At 42.8% G+C, this 19,575-nt stretch overlaps 1 protein-coding gene and 1 pseudogene across 8 annotated transcripts; both read left to right on the top strand.

Annotated features, from left to right (window-relative positions):
• The first annotated feature begins 969 nt into the window (after positions 1 to 969).
• LOC120301585 (zinc finger protein 883-like) lies at positions 970 to 11,955 on the top strand. Of its 8 annotated transcripts, none has more exons than XM_039329004.1 (6): positions 970 to 1,126; positions 5,152 to 5,583; positions 5,867 to 5,966; positions 6,092 to 6,168; positions 6,944 to 7,073; positions 9,248 to 11,955. In XM_039329004.1, exons 2-6 carry the CDS (start codon positions 5,164 to 5,166, stop codon positions 11,158 to 11,160), a joined length of 2,640 nt encoding a protein of 879 aa, XP_039184938.1. In that variant the 5' UTR covers positions 970 to 1,126; positions 5,152 to 5,163; the 3' UTR covers positions 11,161 to 11,955. The 8 variants fall into 8 exon arrangements, with proteins under 8 accessions (XP_039184938.1, XP_039184940.1, XP_039184939.1 ...); XM_039329003.1 differs by having other exon boundaries at positions 980 to 1,160; XM_039329006.1 differs by lacking the exon at positions 5,152 to 5,583 and having other exon boundaries at positions 971 to 1,126.
• Positions 11,956 to 15,015: 3,060 nt separating this feature from the next.
• LOC120301582 overlaps positions 15,016 to 19,575 on the top strand; it is a 43,906-nt pseudogene continuing 39,346 nt past the window's right edge.

Genomic DNA, 19,575 nt, shown 5'->3' with positions numbered 1-19,575 from the left:
TTGAAGTCCACAAGTCATAAAAAGGCCAAGTTTGAACACCCCTGCCTTAAATTCTACAGAGAGCTTTTCTACAGAAATTTCCTGAGGGTATTTACTATTCAATCCCTAAATAAAACACATTTCTCCTCTCCTTTTTCTCCCTCAGTATTTTAATGATATGTCATCTTTTCCATAGTTGCTTTCCATCCTTTTGCAGTTCCAACCTTTCTCCAGTCACAAGCAAGGCGCCGCTTTCCCCTTTTCATTTCTCCTCCAAGGAGCCTTGTCGTGAAGTAAAATTTCTGGAAAATCCTCCAGTTTCAACTTTCCCCCCACTTTGGAGCGGTTTTTTCTTTCCCTTCAGCGTCCTTTCCTGGATCCAAAGCAGCTGCTTGGCTTTCCTGGTGATTCTGAGACATCTGGAGCCAAAAATTGGACAAGGGCAGCTGCAGATACAGAACCAGAGAAATAGAAATACATTTTCCCAGTTGTGGCTTCCCTGCCAATGTCTCATCTTCCTCCCCTTCAGGCAGAGTTCACAACAACTGCAAGACACAACTAATGTTTCCCAGAGAGCCTCCTAGTCCTAGTCATCTGACCGCCCCTCAGTTTCTGAGAGGATTAGGGCCCATTTTGAGGCCATTTTCTGAGGAGCCTTCAGGTTGAGTGTCCTTGAGGGAAGCGAGTTGAAATCCTCCAGATCTTTTTTTCCCCTCCATGTCCACAAATGGTCCCTGGATAGGAAGATGGAAAAGACACCGCCTCTGCAGACACCAAATCCTTTTGATTGGGTCCTTTCCTTCTCCCATACCCATCATCTCTGCCCTCCTCGCTTCAGACGCGCTCCTTTTTCCCGCCCTTTCGAGTACTGCTGACACTCCGCGCAGAGTCCACCAGACAGGTCTCTCAGCCTCAGGAGGGAACTGGGCATGCGCAGGACTCCTCCACCCGGGCAGAACACCCGCTTTGCCCGGAGAAATCGTAGGAAAAGGCTGCTCTTTCTCCTCCCTCCGCTGAGAGGTGGGGGCGGGGCGTGGACGGGAGGCACGGAGGCTGCCGGGAATCCCTGCGGGGAGGCGGAGCCCGACGAGACTCCCGATTTACACGAGTGGCGTCTCTGCCCGTGCGAAGGGGTCCCGCGGTGGAGGTGAGCGTGGAGACGGGCCAAGTCTTCCCCCCAGGTGGGAGTCCGGGGTCCCATCTTCCGCTGCCGCCCTTTTCCATGCAGGGCCCGGCAAGGGGGCGGGGGGGGGAAGGAGAGAAATGGGGGTCGCCAGAAGGGAGGGGCCCTTTCCCCCCATTTCCCGGGGGAGCCTCTGCATGGCGGGGGGAAGGCGCGGCTGAAAGGAAATCCCCCTGCCTGCTCCGAGTGCAAGTCCGGGGCCCCGGGTGGAGGACCGGGACTGGGGTGCTGCTTCCCCCGCCTCTCCCCACGACCTCCAAGGGGCTCTGCCGGCAGACAAAGGACGTAAGTGAGGCTGAAACGCAGCATTCGCATTCGGTGCCCGGTTGGGCTGGTGTTTCCCAAACCTCTTTCAAGCCTGGGAGTTGAAGTCCATATTTGCCTTCATTTGTCCGTCTTTGGAAAAGCGTGAATTAGGCTAAGAAGTGGGGAACGTGTTTGTCGGAATTGCATGAATCAGAAGGTCATGTTAGGTTGTCAATGGTTCATTCATTTTGGTCTTCGTCCTCTGAGTATCGGATAGTGGCTTGTTAACTCAGCCTTCTCAAGTTCCCAAAGGGGTTTGGGCCAGAATAATTAACGGGGTTCTGATATCTAAAGTTTTACTAAAAGTTCTAATGTTGATTTAACTCTTCTTTGAAATCATTAGAACAAATAACCAGGCATTTGAAATCCAAAACAGAATTTAAATGTATTTCTCCAGTAGTTTGAGTCTTTCATAGAAGTTGATCTCAGGGGCTGCCACAAAGAAGAGGGAGTCAAGCTATTTTCCAAGGCCCCTGAAGGCAGGAGAAGAAGCAACAGATGGAAACTAATCAAGGAGAGAAGCAACCTAGAACTAAGGAGAAACTTCCTGACAGTTAGAAAAGTTAACCAGTGGAACAACCTGCCTCCAGAAGTGGTGAATGCACTTGAAGATTTTAAGAAGAGACTGGACAGCTATTTGTCTGAAATGGTATAGGATTTCCTGCCTGAGCAGGGGGTTGGACTAGATGACCTCCAAGGTCCCTTCCAACTTTATTATTATTATTATGGATCATCGCACAGTCAACCAGGTGTTCAGACTGGATTTGGCATTTTGTCTACCTATCGAATCCTTACTAAGGATCTGGGATAGGCAGATGTGGATGTTTGATGGTATTACAAATATCGTCGCAGGATGGAAGCAGTTCCTAGTAAGGTCGCCTTTTGCAATTGACTAATAGCGAATTTGTCAGTGCCAATGATGTTCAAGTGGTGCTCCAGGTGTTTTGGGATTGCACCCAAGGCACCTATTATATTGGTACTACCCTTGCTTGCTTTTGCCACAGTCTTTCTATTTCTATTTGTAGGTCTTTGTATTTTGTTATCTTCTCCAGTTCTTTCTCGTCTATTCTGCTGTCTCCAGGCACTGCCACGTCCACTATCCAGACTTTTTTGTCTTTCTTATCGACAATTGTTAAGTATGGGGTGTTATGTTGCAGGTGCTTGTCTGTCTGAATTCTGAAGTCCCAGAGCAGTTTAATTTTATCATTTTCTATGACTTTCTCTATTTTATGATCCCACCAGTTTTTGCTTACAGGCAAATGATATTTCTTGTAGATCTTCCAATGCACCATTGTTGCTACTTTGTCATGCCGCTGCTTGTAGTAGTCAGTCTGTGCGATCTTTTTGCACAGCTTACCAGGTGGTCCACTGTTTCTTCAGCTTCTTTGCATAGGCGGCACTTATTGTCTGTTGCTGTCTTCTCAATTTTGACTTTTTATGCATTTGTCCTTAAGGCTTGGTCTTGTGCAGCCAGAATTCGTCCCTCGGTCTCTTTCTTCAATTTTCCTGCTCTTAGCCATTGCCAGGTCTTGTTATTATCTGCTTTCCCAGCTATTTTTTTCATGTATTGGCCATGTAGTGCTTTGTCTTCCCATGCCTCTATTCTGTTCTTCATTTGGTCTTTCTTGTAGGCCAGTTCGGTCTCTCCAGTAGTTAGTAAGCCTTCCTGATATACTAATTTCAGTGCATCTTCATCATTGTTCTTCAGATATTCTTCCAAAGCCATTTTTTCTTCTTCAACCATCTGATGTACTTGTAGCATTCCACGCCCACCTATTTGCCTTGGTAGATAAAGTCTGTCAATGTCACTGCGTGGATGAAGGGTATGATTCATTGTCGTTATTTTTCTGGTCTTCCTATCCATTGTTTTTAGTTCTGCTTGAGTCCATTATTCCAGCTGTGTATCTAAAGTTAAAGTTCAAATACCTAATAGGATTCCCCACTTTCTTCCCTGACATGAAAGAGAAGGACATGTTAGGTTCATTCATTCCGCTGTTCGTCCTCTGTGTATCGTATGGTGGCTTGTTAACTCAGGCTTCTCAAGTTCCCAAAGGGGTTTCGGCCAGAATGATTAATGGGGTTCTGCTGTCTAAAGTTTTACTAAAAGTTCTGATGTTGATTTATTGTCTTATGAAACCGATTGAAATAGGTCTCATCTCAATGGCTGCTGTTTTCTGACCTGAGACATTTATTGTTTGTAGGATTGTTCTTAACTCTAACTCTCTAACTCTAACTTTGAAATCATTAGAAAAAGTAACCAGAAATTTGAAATTCAAACCATAATTTAAATGTATTTGTCCAGTAGTTTGAGTCTTTCATAGAAGTTGATCAAGAAGGATTTATCAGAATATGCCCCAGCTGTTAAATCTAATAGGATTCCTCACTTTTTTCCCTGATTTTAGTGGTTTTATAAGATATTCTTCTTGTTATCTTTTTTTTCGGGCTGGGGGTGGGGAATAGATTTTCCTGGTACTTACTTTGGTTTTCCATTTTGGAAATAGAAGCTGCAAATATTTAGTGCAGTATAGGTAAAGTATAGATAGGGTGAGTAGGGGGTTGGACTAGAGTAGGGGGTGAGTAGGGGCTTGACTAGAAGGCCTCCAAGGTCCCTTCCAACTCTATTATTATTATTATTATTATTATTATTATTATTATTATTATCATCATCATCATCATCATCATCATCATTATCATTATTATTATGATAGTTAAGAGGGTGGGTGAATATCACATTAAGGTGTGTTCTTTCAAGCCCTGTGTTTCATGTGACCTTTGCCCTTATGGTTGGTTAACCAGTTTGTGGTCAGGGAAATTGTGTGAAGCAGCCTTCGTGTTATAGTATGACTTTGTTCCCAAAAAGCCAGCACTGAAAAACAGGAAGTGAGCATCCTAAGTCAGGGTCATTTCCTTGGGATTTCATCTGATGAAACGTGTCAAAATTCTGTATTTCATTGCAGTTTCTTAAGCACTTTGAGTTCTAGCATCTTGTATGATCCTTAATTGTAGGGTATATATGATCTTAAATGTGAAAGGAAGCTAACTTGCCCTTCAGGGAAAAAATATTGAAAATCCACCAAATATAAACATTTATTTTATAATCCAATATAAAATATTCCATGTCTTGATGTAATCTAGGACCATATTTTACACCACACTTGATGGACACACAAAAAGAGAAATACCCAGAGGATCCATCTGCTGAATACCAATGCAATCCTTTACCAACTTCACCTTCATGAGGAGGAATTTTGTCCACCACCTTCTCATTTTTGAAATTTATTTTCTTTTCCACTTCAGATGCAGAAACTAGAGTAATGTCAACAACCTTCCTAACAACAAAAAGTTAATTTTTGGGCAAAGAGCTTGGATAGCCTTTGGTCAGTTCTGCAGCTACCAGAATAGTCCTATGAATTGAAAGGTGTTTGGAGATCCACAAGATTCCTCTGACCCAGTGGTTCTCAACCTTTCTAATGCCGCGACCCCATAATACAGTTCTCCATGTTGTGGTGACCCCCAACCACTTATACATCACCGGGTGCCAGGGGCATGGCCAAGGAAAAGGGGGGAAAAATGGCGGACAGCCTTGTTTGGCGACCCCCGTGAAATGGTCGTTCGACCCCAAATGGGGTCCCGACCCACAGGTTGAGAACCACTGCTCTGACCTATCTGGAATTTCCTTCCAGGACAGACGAAAGATGCAGAAACAACGGTTAGCAAGTGAGGGAACTGGAAAATGTCCCTCTGCTGTTGAGCCAGGCAGCTGTGGGAAGATCTGGGCAAAAACTGAGCAGAAGTACCTGGAGGAGAAAACCATCATCCGTTCAGAGATTCAGCCCTGGAACTTCAGAAATATCCAATATGAGGAGATTGATGGTCCCCGAGGACTTTGCAGCCGACTCCACAACCTTTATAGTCAATGGCTGAGACCAGAAAAGCACACCAAAGCCCAGATGTTGGACCTAGTAGTTCTGGAGCAGCTGCTGGCCCTTCTGCCCCCTCTGATAGAAAACTGGTTGCGGGAGTGTGGAGCAGAGACCAGCTCCCAAGCGGTGGCCCTGGCCGAAGGCTTCCTCCTGAGTCAGGCAGAGGAGCAGAAGGAGCAAGTCAAATTGCAGGTGAGAGACCTTCATCTTTGAAGTCCAGAAGGGAATAAAGAATGTGTTTGAATTTTTCACCCCTCCCTTCCCTACTTTTCTGCTCTTCGTAATATGTGGAGATGCTTCACTAGTTATTGCAGGATATTGTTCCATTATCCATTCTAGAAGAAAAACTGGAGACAGCTGTTCCTTTCTTACATTCTAGGCTCATTGATTGATTTTGGGGCACCGAAGTTGTTTTTAGAGAATAAGAATCCACTTCATGTTGTGTGATGTCTTATTCAAGTCTTTCCCTCTGCAGACCAGAAATCCTATGAGAATCGGGAATCCATCAAATTCTCCTCAGGAGCTGTTTTCCAGGAGGATCTATCAGGAATCCGCAAGTCAGGACATCTCAGATGGTAATCAAAAATCCACCCATTCCCAAGAGAGGTCCCAGCTGTCTTACCTTCTCTCTCTTCTCTTCTGTAGAAGGCGTCTTGCCATTTTATTAATTATCCTTTTAAAAATTCTGTCTCCCTCACAGGGAAGAATAGAACAAATCTGACTCCTTTCTATGGTGGTGCTGAAAGAGTGGTTGAAGTTCCAACTCAAGTAAGAGAGGTATAATAAAGGATAAAATGTTCTCAATGTTAGCGTTTTCTAAACAGTAATCCTATTAGTAATTCTTTGGCATGGAATAGTGCAATAATAACGGAAAGAATCACATTGGCACCTTACAACTTCTAATGCTCCTTGTTTAGTGATAAGAAAAATAATGGCACCAGGTTAAAAGATGAAGCAGACAGTTAAAATCCAAAGAGGGTGGGAAGATCAAGGCCCTTCAGCCTTTAGAGGAATTACTAATACTCCGATTTGTGCCTGGAATTTGGGGCCAAACAATCCAGCTTTGGAAAGGATGAGAAATGCTCTTCCCAGGAAGGTTTCTTTTCTTCAGCGATTGGGTTGGGGTACAAGCCGTGGATTCCTTGTAATCTGAGGAGCAGCGGAAACAGGGCTTGTGTCCCTTTGTCTGTTGATGACACCCATGTAAATGCCTGGGTGGTTCTCAAACAACTTTCGTGAAGGTTTTGAGCATGGATCAAATTGTTTGCTCTGGGGACACCACAAGCCTTTTACTGAATTGGTAGAAAGAACTACCACCAACTGCATTTTCATCTGCAAATATTGGGTGTTTGGGAGTGAGTGATGGGTGGGGTTCCAAAGCCCATTCCAGTTGATTCTCTCCAGATGCTGAAAGTCTTGCTGATAGTAGGGGACAGAGAGGCAGATCCATACGAAAAGTGCAACTAATTTCACTAAATGACCTGAAATGTATATCAAGTCTTGCTGATCTTGAAAATCCTTCTCATTTTTCTTCTGTTTTCTTCTCATTCAGCAGGGTCTTGTGTCCTTTGAGGAGGTGGCTGTGTATTTCTCTGAGGAGGAGTGGTCTCAGCTGTATGCTGACCAAAAAGCACTGCATCGGGAAGTCATGCTGGAAAATCATAGGAACGTGGCCTCTTTGGGTAAGAATATGCTACTCCCCAGTCCGAGTGAGATGTATTAGCTCTTTTTATTAAAGAAATTTTATCAGAATAAAAACAGTAACAACTTTGAAGTGTAAATGAAGAAAATAATTGAATAATAAAGAAGAAAAAAGTATGATGAAATTAAGAAAAGAAAGAGAAAAGACAAAGTAATAATGAAGTTAAAATTTGTCCCGTTTCTAAGGTTACATCATTCTTTACATTAGATAATTTATCCATTCTAATCTTTGAACACAAGTTTGATGACAAGATCACTTTTTCTTTTTTTCAGCAAAGTCCATTGGAGGTTTCCAATCACTAATAAATATAGATACTATCCTTATCTTAATCAGAGTCAATTAAGTCATTAGTGAAAAGTGTATCCCCAACCAGTCCACCATTCTACTTATTGTAGAGCCCTTCAGCTTTACGTGTATAATAGTCTCACTATGGCTGTCATACTGAGAAACTATCTTCTATGACTTTTAATTCGTGCCAACGTGAAGTGTTCTGATTTCACTTGGATATTAATCTTTAAAGTTCTCTGTATCACTGAATGTCTTTGAATCCATACTTTTCTAGGTTTTTTACAAGTCCACTTGACTAAAGCATGACAAAATGACCCTTTATCTTGTCCACATTTCCAGTGTAAGTTTGAGGTACATTTATGCACTTTTAAATATGTTTTCTGCTGATTTTCACATTGCTCAGCCTATTTAGAGGTTTTAGCAATTACATATTCATCTTTTCCATGCAAGTGAGATTCAAATTCTGCTTTATACTATAATTCCCTTTATCTACCTAGAGTCTTTTTGATATGAAAAATACTGACAATTACATGTCTATGGAGATTCTCAGTCATCCAGGTCATAGTTGTCCCACAAGTACCTTTTCAAGAGCTAACTGGAATTTCTTTTAAAGTCAAGCTGTTTCCTTAATTAATTGTCCTCACTTTTAGTAACTTTCTCCTTAGTTCCAGGTTGGTTCTCTCCTTGACCAGTTTCCAACCATTGTTTCTTCTCCTGCCCTCTGGTCCTTTGGAGAATAATTTGACCCCCTCTTCTTTTTTGCAGCCCCTCAAATACTGGAATATTGCTATCATGTCACCCCTAGTTCTTCATTTCTTTAGAGTAGCCAAGCCCAAGTCCTGCAGCTGTTCTTTGTATGTTTTAGTGTCCACACAGGATCTCTGGAGGTCAGTCAGAGTGCCCATCGAGTTCTTGATCACCTGTCTTACTAAGGCTCTTCTCTCACGATTGCTCAATTTGACCAGGTAACCAGCTCTTAGAATGAGTTCTGGTTGTGCCAAACTTCTTCCATTTGAAAATTATGGAGACCACTTATAGTAGGAACCTTCAGTGCAGCAGAAATTTTATTGTAGCCTTTCCCAGATGTGGGCCTTGCAAAAATCTTGTCTCTGAGCTGCTCAGGTAGTTCCTTTGACCTCATGGTTTTTACTCTGCTACAGTGTGCATTGTCAGCAGTGAGGCATTCTATAGACAGCTGTGTGCCTTTCCAAATCATGTCCTGTCAATTTAATTTACCACAGGTGGACTGCAGTCTAGGTGTAGAAGCATGTCAGCAATGATCAAGAGAAATAGGAGGCATGAATTTCACATGTTATTGCAAAGGGCCAGGTGTGCAAAGTTTGTCACATCATACCCAAAAAGTCTGAAGGCTATAAATGCTGCCAAATGTGCTTCAGCAAAGTACTGAATGAAGTATCTGAATACTTATGTCAACGTGATATTTCATTTTTTTCTTTTTAATAAATTTACATACATTTCTAAAATTCTTTTCACTTTGTCTTTATGTGGTACTGAATGTACCTTAATGAGAAAAAAATGATTTTCAACCACTGTAGAATCAAGGTGCAGCATAATAATTTGACATAAATGAAGGGGGTCTGAATACTTTTTGAATGCATTGAATATCCTTTTTGCATTCTTGATTTAATTTGGTATTCCCACAGGTCAATTCTCTTATTTCTGAAGAACTCCCATTTCTTATCCAAACCACACAGCAGACTACAACGTCTAATTTGAAATCAGGCAAACCAAATCTTCCCTTTTCCTTCGAACCATGGAGAATTTGATATTTAATTTACGGCTTTTCCCTTGCCATAGAACCCTAGATTCATGTTCAAAACTTTCAATCTTCTTTTCTTTTTGAAGGTAATAATGGGAAGGAAAATGAAAATTCCAGAAAACTATTCCAAGTGATCAGTTGTGGATTCAATACAAAGAACCCTACAATTCTAATGGAAGTAGAAAGCCATGAGAGAAACCAGTCAAATAATTGGAATCAGGAAAGTTCATCTTCCATTCATGCACCAATGAAAGCATCTGTGGCTCAACAAGGAAAAACAAAGAACAAATATATTGGAAAATGTATAAAACCATTCAAAGACAAATTTGATGTAAATGAACACAATCAAACGCAAACCAAAGGAGAAGATTATATATCTAGAGACAATGGGAAATATTACAAATGGACCTTGTCTCCTACTCATAAAAATAAGTCCCATACATCTCAAAAAAGAACCCAGGCAGAAGAGAAGCCCTATAAGTGCATGGAGTGTGGAAAGAGCTTTATTAAGAACCATCAACTTATCTACCATAAAAAGATCCACAAAGCAGAGAAAACATATAAATGCATGGAGTGTGGAAAGACCTTTAATCATAGAACTCATCTTAGTTCACATACAAGGATTCACACAGGAGAGAAAACATATAAATGCAAGGAGTGTAGGAAAAGCTTTACTAGTAACAATCATCTTACATGTCATCAAATGACCCACACAGGGGAAAAGCCTTATAAATGCATGGAGTGTGGAAACAGCTTTACGAACAGTAGAGAATTTACTTCACATAAAAGGATTCACACAAGAGAGAAGCCCTACAAATGCACAGAGTGTGGAAAGTGCTTGAGCTCACTCAAAAATCTTTCTGTACATGAAACGATCCACACAGGGGAAAGGCCTTATAAATGCATGGTGTGTGGAAAGACGTTTATTCATACAACTCATCTTAGTTCACATAGAAGGACCCATACAGGAGAGAAGCCCTATAAATGCATTCAGTGTGGAAAGAGCTTTACTCAGAGCAGCAATCTTACTTCTCATGAAAGGATCCACACAGGAGAGAAGCCCTATAAATGCATGGAGTGTGGAAAGAGCTTCACCCGTAGTACTTATCTTACTTTGCATTATCGGATCCATACAGGAGACATGCCCTATAAATGCCTAAAGTGTGGAAAGAGCTTCACCTGTAGTACTTCTCTTACTTTGCATTATCGGATCCATACAGGTGAGAAGCCATATAAATGTATGGAGTGTGGAAAGAGCTTCCCTAAGAGCACTAACCTTATTTTCCATAAAAGGATCCACGCAGGGGAAAAGCCATATACATGCCTGGAGTGTGGAAAGAGCTTTATTAAGAACTCTCAACTTATTTACCATAATAGGACACATACAGGGGAGAAGCCTTATAAATGCATGGAATGTGGAAAGAGTTTTTCTAGAAACAGTTACTTTAACACCCATAAAAGGACCCACACAGGGGAGAAGCCCTATAAATGCATGGAATGTGGAAAATGTTTTTCTACAAAAAGTCATCTTAACACCCATAAAAGGACCCACACAGGGGAGAAGCCCTATAAATGCATGGAATGTGGAAAGAGTTTTTCTACGAATAGTTATCTTAACATCCATAAAATGACCCATACAGGGGAGAAGCCACATAAATGCAGGAAGTGTGGAAAGAGTTTTATTCAGAACAGCGAACTTGTTTACCATAGTAGGACACATACCAGGGAGAAGCCATATAAATGCATAGAATGTGGAAAATGCTTTTCTTACTCTAGTAACCTTACCTCCCATAAAAATATTCACACAGGGGAGAAGCCTTATAAATGCATTGAATGTGGAAAGAGTTTTCGTAGGAAGAATTATCTTAACACCCATAAAAGGATCCACTCAGGGGAGAAGCCGTATAAATGTATGGTGTGTGGAAAAGGTTTTATTATGAATAGTTATCTTAACTTCCATAAAAGGACCACACAGTGTAAAAGACCTATAAATCTGTGAAATATGGAAAAAGCTTCAAGAGGACCAATGGCTGAATGTTCCATATACAGATACATTTGGTGAGAATCTGTTTAACTATTAGGTTAGTTGCTGAAATATATGCATTTCCTAATTACATCTACTGAACATTTTGACTCACCTTCACAATTGGAAGCCCCAGAGTGATGAATTTACTAATGGAAACGAAACGCTACGCATGTGGTGTTTTTAATTATGAACAGTGGATTTTTGTAAAGCTAACTGTCATTTGAAGACCACCAATGACATTTCACATAAATAAGCGAACATCTTTTTTCTTCATGTTTATTCCATTTCCAGTTGGATCGTAATAAAGAAAGCCCAAATCCCCAATGAAACTTTATAAAAGTTTAATTTTTGAGAGCAATCATAGGGCTTAGCTAGCAAAATGTCATTCCAGGCATACTATGGGAATGGCATTAATCAGGAATGATGTCAGATGCCTATCTTTGCTTTCTTTGAAGCTAGCTAGCAACTGCCATAACTAGGGGGAAGGGGACATTTGGTAGAGGAAGAGCACTGGAGGCGTTAAAGAATGGTGTGAGAATTTGGGGAGTATGAGCATTAACAGGAACTACAGGTACCAAACTGAGTCATCTGCCTGCCCTCAAGGACACCAGCCCTGGGAAAGGAATTTATAGCCACTCCTGTAAGATGCTAAGAAAAAGACTCAGGCATGTCTTGAGCAAAGATTTGAAGCTGCAGAACACAGCTTGACAAACTCTGAGTTTATTGCTTTTTGTATACTTGTTACATACACCAGCTTAACGGTTAGATGCTGACAAAGGTTTCTTCATTGGAAAATGTCTTCATGTAAGCAACTATTTCCTAGTAACACATTACATGATCAAAGACCAGGTAAAGAGCAAACAGGAGAAGGAACCAACAAAGGCAGGAAAAGGTAGAAGGAACTAAGCATATTATCTGTTTAGGTAGATAAGTCAAAAGGGTATGACCTTCTGGCTGCTTCACTGAGACAAAGAGTATCAAAAGGTTATGAGGTTTGTGGGGGGGGGGGATCACGGCAGTTTGCTACCCGTGCGTTTTCCCCCACACACTCCTGAGACACCAGGTTGCTAAAACATTGGACCAGGATTGGATTGGACTGATCTAGCCAGGGGAAGGGCTTTGGGCATTGGACGTTGCTTTCAATATATGGTTTTTGCTTGCCTTGCTTATGCTGCACTCAGTATCTCTAGTAAAAGTACCTTTTCTCTAACATCCATGAAATCAAGGGTCATTCTTCCTAGGGAGTAAACTGGCCAGTCTGACAAGAATTGCAAAAATAATCACTAGCTATGAATTATCAAAATAGTGTGTTGCCAAAGAAGATACCTTATGAATAGAATAGTTTAAGTAGCCATTGTTTTACAGTTAAGCTTTTTATAGCTGTCAGTTGTTGTTAGTTGTGAAGTCGTGTCCGACCCATCGCGACACCATGGACAACGTTCCTCCAAGCCTTCCTGTCCTCTACCATCTTCTGGAGTCCATTTAAGCTCAAACCTACTGCTTCAGTGACTCCATCCAGCGACCTCATTCTCTGTCGTCCCCTTCTCTTTCCCTCGATCTTTGCCAGCATTAGGCTTTTCTCCAGTGAGTCCTTCCTTCTCGTTAGGTGGCCAGAGTATTTGAGTTTCAAGTTCAGGATCTGGCCTTCTAAAGAGCAGTCAGGGTTGATCTCTAGGACTGACTGGTTTGATCGCCTTGTAGTTCAAGGGAGTCGCAGGAGTCTTCTCCAGCACCAGGAGTCTTCTCCAGCCTCAATTCTTTGGTGCTCAGCCTTTTTTATGGTAAACTATAGTTCTTGGTAGAAGTTATATATGAATTGGAAGATGTTGAAACGGAAAACCTCTTGGGATATTGTGCTAAATTATAAACATGTTCCAAAAGAAAACTGATGTGACTGTGTAACATCAGATCCTCCGTGACTTATGCTTAATCCTACAAAAACCCCACTGGATTTACAGTCTCCACCTCAGTGTATTTAGTTTGGACAAGGGGCTCAGCTGAAAATATATCCCACTGTTGACTTGGAAAATGATTGGTCTAGGAGGGATGGGACCAGGCAGACAGTTAATAGGTATTGCTTGCACAACAAACAGAAGGAGCTGCATCTCCATGATGCATCTCTTCAAGACAAAACTTTTTAAATCTTTCTTCCTCTATAGCAGAAATGAGAATGGGAACTTCTCAACTGTGAGAAGGAATATGAAAAATAATCCAACTCTAATCCATTGTGAAAAAGAGCTAAGCCAACCAGTATGAATGGAGAAGGAGGGAACTTTTTTCGGTCAAAGTCCTGTCATGATGAGATAGAACAGTGGTTGCAAACCTATGGCATGGGTGCCAGAGGCAGCACTCAGAGCCCTCTCTGTGGGCATGCCGTCACCCCACTCCTAGGCTTCAGCTGGGTTTTATAAAACCTTGTCGCTTTAGGCCTCCGCAGCCGTGTGCAAAAAAAAAAAAAAAAAGGTTCAATCAATCAGTCAATTTCAACTTCTCGCAGGGAAAAAAGATCTTGCAAAGTTGGAATTGATTGATTGAAGTTTTTAGTCCCACCCAGTTACCATCACAGCCATGCCTATCCAATGGGCCACACCCACCTAATGGGCCACACCCTCCTGACAATGCATAAGTGGGTTTTGGGTTGCTGTTTGGGTCTCTAAAAGGTTCACCATCACTGCCCTAAATAAAACATTTCTCCTCTTCTTTTTCGCCTTTCATAGTATTTTAATGATATATTATCTTTTCCATAGTTGCTTTCCATCCTTTTGCAGTTTCAACTTTTCTCCAGTCGCAGATAAGACGCCACTTTCCCCTTCCCATTTCTCCTCCAAGGAGTCTCGTTTTGAAGTAAAATTTCTGGAATATCCTCCAGTTTCAGCTTTTTGCCCACTTTGGAGCGGTTTTTTCTTTCCCTTCAGCGTCCTTTCCTGAGTCCAAAGCAGCTGCTTGGGTTTCTCAGTGATTCTAAGACATCCAGAGCCAAGAACTGGACAAGGGCAGCTGCAGATACACAACCAGAGAAATAGAAATGCATTTTCCCAATTATGGCTTCCCTGCCCATGTCCCATCTTCCTCCACTTCAGCCAGAGTTCACAACAACTGCAAGACACAAATAGTGTTTCCGAAAAGAGCCTCCTGGTCCTCGTCTTCTGATTGCCCCTCAGTTTCTGAGAGGATTTTGGCCCATTTTGAGGCCAATCTCTGGGGAGCCTTTAGGTCGAGTGTTCTTGAGGGAAGCGAGTTGAAAATCTCTAGATCTTTTTTTTCTCCACGTCCACAAATGGTCCCTGCATAGGAAGATGGAAAAGACGCCGCTTCTGGAGATATCAAAGCCTTTGAGAGGGTCCTTTCCTTCTCCCACACCCATCATCCCTGCCCTCCTCGCTTCAGACGCACTCCTTGCTTCCCGCCCTTTCGAGTACTGCTGACAATTCGCACAGAGTCCACCAGACAGGGCTCTCAGCCTCAAGAGGAAACTGGGCATGCGCAGGACTCCTCCGCCAGGGCAGAACACCCGCGTTTCCCGGAGAAATCGTAGGAAAAGGCTGCTCTTTCTCCTCCCTCCGCTGAGAGGCGGGGGCGGGGCGTGGACGGGAGGCACGGAGGCTGCCGGGAATCCCTGCGGGGAGGCGGAGCCCGACGAGACTCCCGATTTACACGAGTGGCGGCTCTGCCCGTGCAAAGGGGTCCCGCGGTGGAGGTGAGCGTGGAGACGGGCCAAGTCTTCCCCCCAGGTGGGAGTCCGGGGTCCCATCTTCCGCTGCGCCTCTTTTCCATGCAGGGCCCGGCAAGGGGGCGGGGGGGGGGAAGGAGAGAAATGGGGGTCGCCAGAAGGGAGGGGCCCTTTCCCCCCATTTCCCGGGGGAGCCTCTGCATGGCGGGGGGAAGGCGCGGCTGAAAGGAAATCCCCCTGCCTGCTCCGGGTGCAAGACCGGGGCCCCGGGTGGAGGACCGGGACTGGTGTGCTGCTTCCCCCGCCTCTCCCCACGACCTCCAAGGGGCTCTGCCGGCAGACAAAGGACGTAAGTGAGGCTGAAACGCAGCATTCGCATTCGGTGCCCGATTGGGCTGGTGTTTCCCAAACCTCTTTCAAGCCTGGAAGTTGAAGTCCATATTTATCTTCATTTGTCCATCTTTGGAAAAGCGTGGATTAGGCTAAGAAGTGGGGAACGTGTTTGTCGGAGTTGCATGAATCAGAAGGTCAGTTTAGGTTGTCAATGGTTCGTTCATTTTGGTCTTCGTCCTCTGTGTATCGGATGGTGGCTTGTTAACTGAGGCTTCTCAAGTTCCCAAAGGGGTTTGGGCCAGAATAATTAATGGGGTTCTGATATCTAAAGTTTTACTAAAAGTTTGAGTCTTTCATAGAAGTTGATCTCAGGGGCTGCCACAAAGAAGAGGGAGTCAAGCTATTTTCCAAGGCCCCTGAAGGCAGGAGAAGAAGCAACAGATGGAAACTAATCAAGGAGAGAAGTAACCTAGAACTAAGGAGAAACTTCCTGACAGTTAGAAAAGTTAACCAGTGGAACAACCTGCCTCCAGAAGTGGTGAATGCACTTGAAGTTTTTAAGAAGAGACTGGACAGCTATTTGTCTGAAATGGTATAGGGTTTCCTGCCTGAGCAGGGGGTTGGACTAGATGAGCTCCAAGGTCCCTTCCAACTTTATTATTATTATCGATCATCGCACAGTCAGCCAGATGTTCAGACTGGATTTGGCATTTTGTCTACCTATCGAGTCCTTACCAAGGATCTGGGATAGGCAGATGTGGATGTTTGATGGTATTACAAACATCGTCGCAGGATGGAAGCAGTTCCTAGTAAGGTCGCCTTTTGCAATTGACTAATAGCGAATTTGTCAATGCCAATGGTGTTCAACTGGTGCTCCAGTTGTTTTGGGATTGCACCCAAGGCACCTATTATATTGGTACTACCCTTGCTTGCTTTTGCCATAGTTTTTCTATTTCTATTTGTAGGTCTTTGTATTTTGTTATCTTCTCCAGTTCTTTCTCGTCTATTCTGCTTTCTCCAGGCACTGCCACGTCCACTATCCAGACTTCTTTGTCTTTCTTATCGACAATTGTTATGTCCGGGGTGTTATGTTTCAGGTGCTTGTCTGTTTAAATTCTGAAGTCCCAGAGTAGTTGTAATTTTATCATTTTCTATGACTTTCTCTATTTTATGATCCCACCAATTTTTGCTTACAGGCAAATGATAGAACAATTAACCAGTGGAACAACCTGCCTCCAGAAGTGGTGAATGCACTTGAAGTTTTTAAGAAGAGACTGGACAGCTATTTGTCTGAAATGGTATTGGGTTTCCTGCCTGAGCAGGGGGTTGGACTAGATGACCTCCAAGGTCCCTTCCAACTTTATTATTATTATTATTATTATTATTATTATTATTATTATTACTATTACTATTATTACCATCATCATCATTATTATTATTATTATTACAGTTAAGAGGGCGGGTGAACATCACATTAAGGTGTGTTCTTTCAAGCCCTGTGTTTCATGTGAACTTTGCCCTTATGGTTGATTAACCAGTTTGTGGTCAGGGAAATTGTGTGAAGCAGCCTTCGTGTTATAGTATGACTTTGTTCCCAAAAAGCCAGCACTGAAAAACAGGAATTGAGCATCCTAAGTCAGGATCATTTTCTTGGGATTTCATTTGATGTGAACTCAACCTTCATGGCATTGTTAGAACGTTGTTCCTTCCCAGGATCATTTCATTCAGCATTATCCATATTAGCGGTTTCCTTCCTTTTCCTCACTGACAAAAGGTAAACTTGGGATGAGCCATTTTTGGAACTTCCTCCTTTTCTCTATCGCTCCAGTTACTTACAAACATACAAACTTAAAAACAAGAGTGAGGAACATCCTCAATACTGGTAAATGTCTAATGCCTAAATGTCTCAACATGAAGGACAAGAAACGTGTCAAAATTCTGTATTTCATTGCAGTTTCTTAAGCACTTTGAGTTCTAGCATCTTGTATGATCCTTAATTGTAGGGTATATATGATCTTAAATGTGAAAGGAAGCTAACTTGCCCTTCAGGGAAAAAATATTGAAAATCCACCAAATATAAATATTTATTTTATAATCCAATATAAAATATTCCATGTCTTGATGTAATCTAGGACCATATTTTACACCATACTTGATGGACACACAAAAAGAGAAATACCCAGAGGATCCATCTGCTGAATACCAATGCAATCCTTTACCAACTTCACCTTCATGAGGAGGAATTTTGTCCACCACCTTCTCATTTTTGAAATTTATTTTCTTTTCCACTTCAGATGCAGAAACTAGAGTAATGTCAACAACCTTCCTAACAACAAAAAGTTAATTTTTGGGCAAAGAGCTTGGATAGCCTTTGGTCAGTTCTGCAGCTACCAGAATAGTCCTATGAATTGAAAGGTGTTTGGAGATCCACAAGATTCCTCTGACCCAGTGGTTCTCAACCTTTCTAATGCCGCAACCCCATAATACAGTTCCCCATGTTGTGGTGACCCCCAACCACTTATACATCACCGGGTGCCAGGGGCATGGCCAAGGAAAAGGGGGGAAAAATGGCGGACAGCCTTGTTTGGCGACCCCCGTGAAATGGTCGTTCGACCCCAAATGGGGTCCCGACCCACAGGTTGAGAACCACTGCTCTGACCTATCTGGAATTTCCTTCCAGGACAGACGAAAGATGCAGAAACAACGGTTAGCAAGTGGGGGAACTGGAAAAGGTCCCTCTGCTGTTGAGCCTGGCAGCTGTGGGAAGATCTGGGCAAAAACTGAGCAGAAGTACCTGGAGGAGAAAACCATCATCCGTTCAGAGATTCAGCCCTGGAACTTCAGAAATATCCAATATGAGGAGATTGATGGTCCCCGAGGACTTTGCAGCCGACTCCACAACCTTTATAGTCAATGGCTGAGACCAGAAAAGCACACCAAAGCCCAGATGTTGGACCTAGTAGTTCTGGAGCAGCTGCTGGCCCTTCTGCCCCCTCTGATAGAAAACTGGTTGCGGGAGTGTGGAGCAGAGACCAGCTCCCAAGCGGTGGCCCTGGCCGAAGGCTTCCTCATGAGTCAGAAAGAGGAGCAGAAGGAGCAAGTTAAATTTCAGGTGAGAGACCTTCATCTTTGAAGTCCAGAAGGGAATAAAGAATGTGTTTGAATTTTTCACCCCTCCCTTCCCTACTTTTCTGCTCTTCGTAATATGTGGAGATGCTTCACTGGTTCTTGCAGGACATTGTTCCATTATCCATTCTAGAAGATAGACTGGAGACAGCTGTTCCTTTCTTACATTCTAGGCTCATTGATTGATTTTGGGGCACCGAAGTTGTTTTTAGAGAATAAGAATCCACTTCATGTTGTGTGATGTCTTATTCAAGTCTTTCCCTCTGCAGACCAGAAATCCTATGAGAATCGGGAATCCATCAAATTCTCCTCAGGAGCTGTTTTCCAGGAGGATCTATCAGGAATCCGCAAGTCAGGACATCTCAGATGGTAATCAAAAATCCACCCATTCCCAAGAGAGGTCCCAGCTGTCTTACCTTCTCTCTCTTCTCTTCTGTAGAAGGCCTCCTGCCATTTTATTAATTATCCTTTTAAAAATTCTGTCTCCCTCACAGGTAAGAATGGAACAAATCTGACTCCTTTCTATGGTGGTGCTGAAAGAGTGGTTGAAGTTCCAACTCAAGTAAGAGAGGTATAATAAAGGATAAAATGTTCTCAATGTTAGCGTTTCTGAGTAGTAATCCTGTTAGTAATCCTTTCGCATGGAATTGTGCAATAATAACGGAAAGAATCACATTGGCACCTTACAGCTTCTAAAACGCCTTGTTTAGTGATAAGAAAAATAATGGCACCAGGTTAAAAGATGAAGCAGACGGTTAAAATCCAAAGAGGGTGGGCAGATCAAGGCCCTTCAGCCTTTAGAGGAATTTCTAATACTCCGATTTGTGCCTGGAATTTGGGGCCAAACAATCCAGCTTTGGAAAGGATGAGAAATGCTCTTCCCAGGAAGGTTTCTTTTCTTCAGCCATTGGGTTGGAGTACAAGCCGTGGATTCCTTGTAATCTGAGGAGCAGCGGAAACAGGGCTTGTGTCCCTTTGTCTATTGATGACACCCATGTAAATGCCTGCGTGCCTCTCAAACAACTTTAGTGAAGGTTTGAGCATGGACAGGATTGTTTGTTCTGAGGACACCACAAGCCTTTTACTGAATTGGTAGAAAGAACTACCACCAACTGCATTTTCATCTGCAAATATTGGGTATTTGGGAGTGAGTGATGGGTGGGGTTCCAAAGCCCATTCCAGTTGATTCTCTCCAGATGCTGAAAGTCTTGCTGATCTTTAAAATCCTTCTGATTTTTATTCTGTTTTCTTCTTATTCA

This window comes from Crotalus tigris, unplaced genomic scaffold (assembly GCF_016545835.1).
Source record: "Crotalus tigris isolate CLP2741 ecotype Arizona unplaced genomic scaffold, ASM1654583v1 scf7180000024386.1433019, whole genome shotgun sequence".
In the NCBI taxonomy this organism is placed as follows: Eukaryota; Metazoa; Chordata; class Lepidosauria; order Squamata; family Viperidae; genus Crotalus; species Crotalus tigris.
This window is presented reverse-complemented; position numbering and strand designations above follow the sequence as displayed.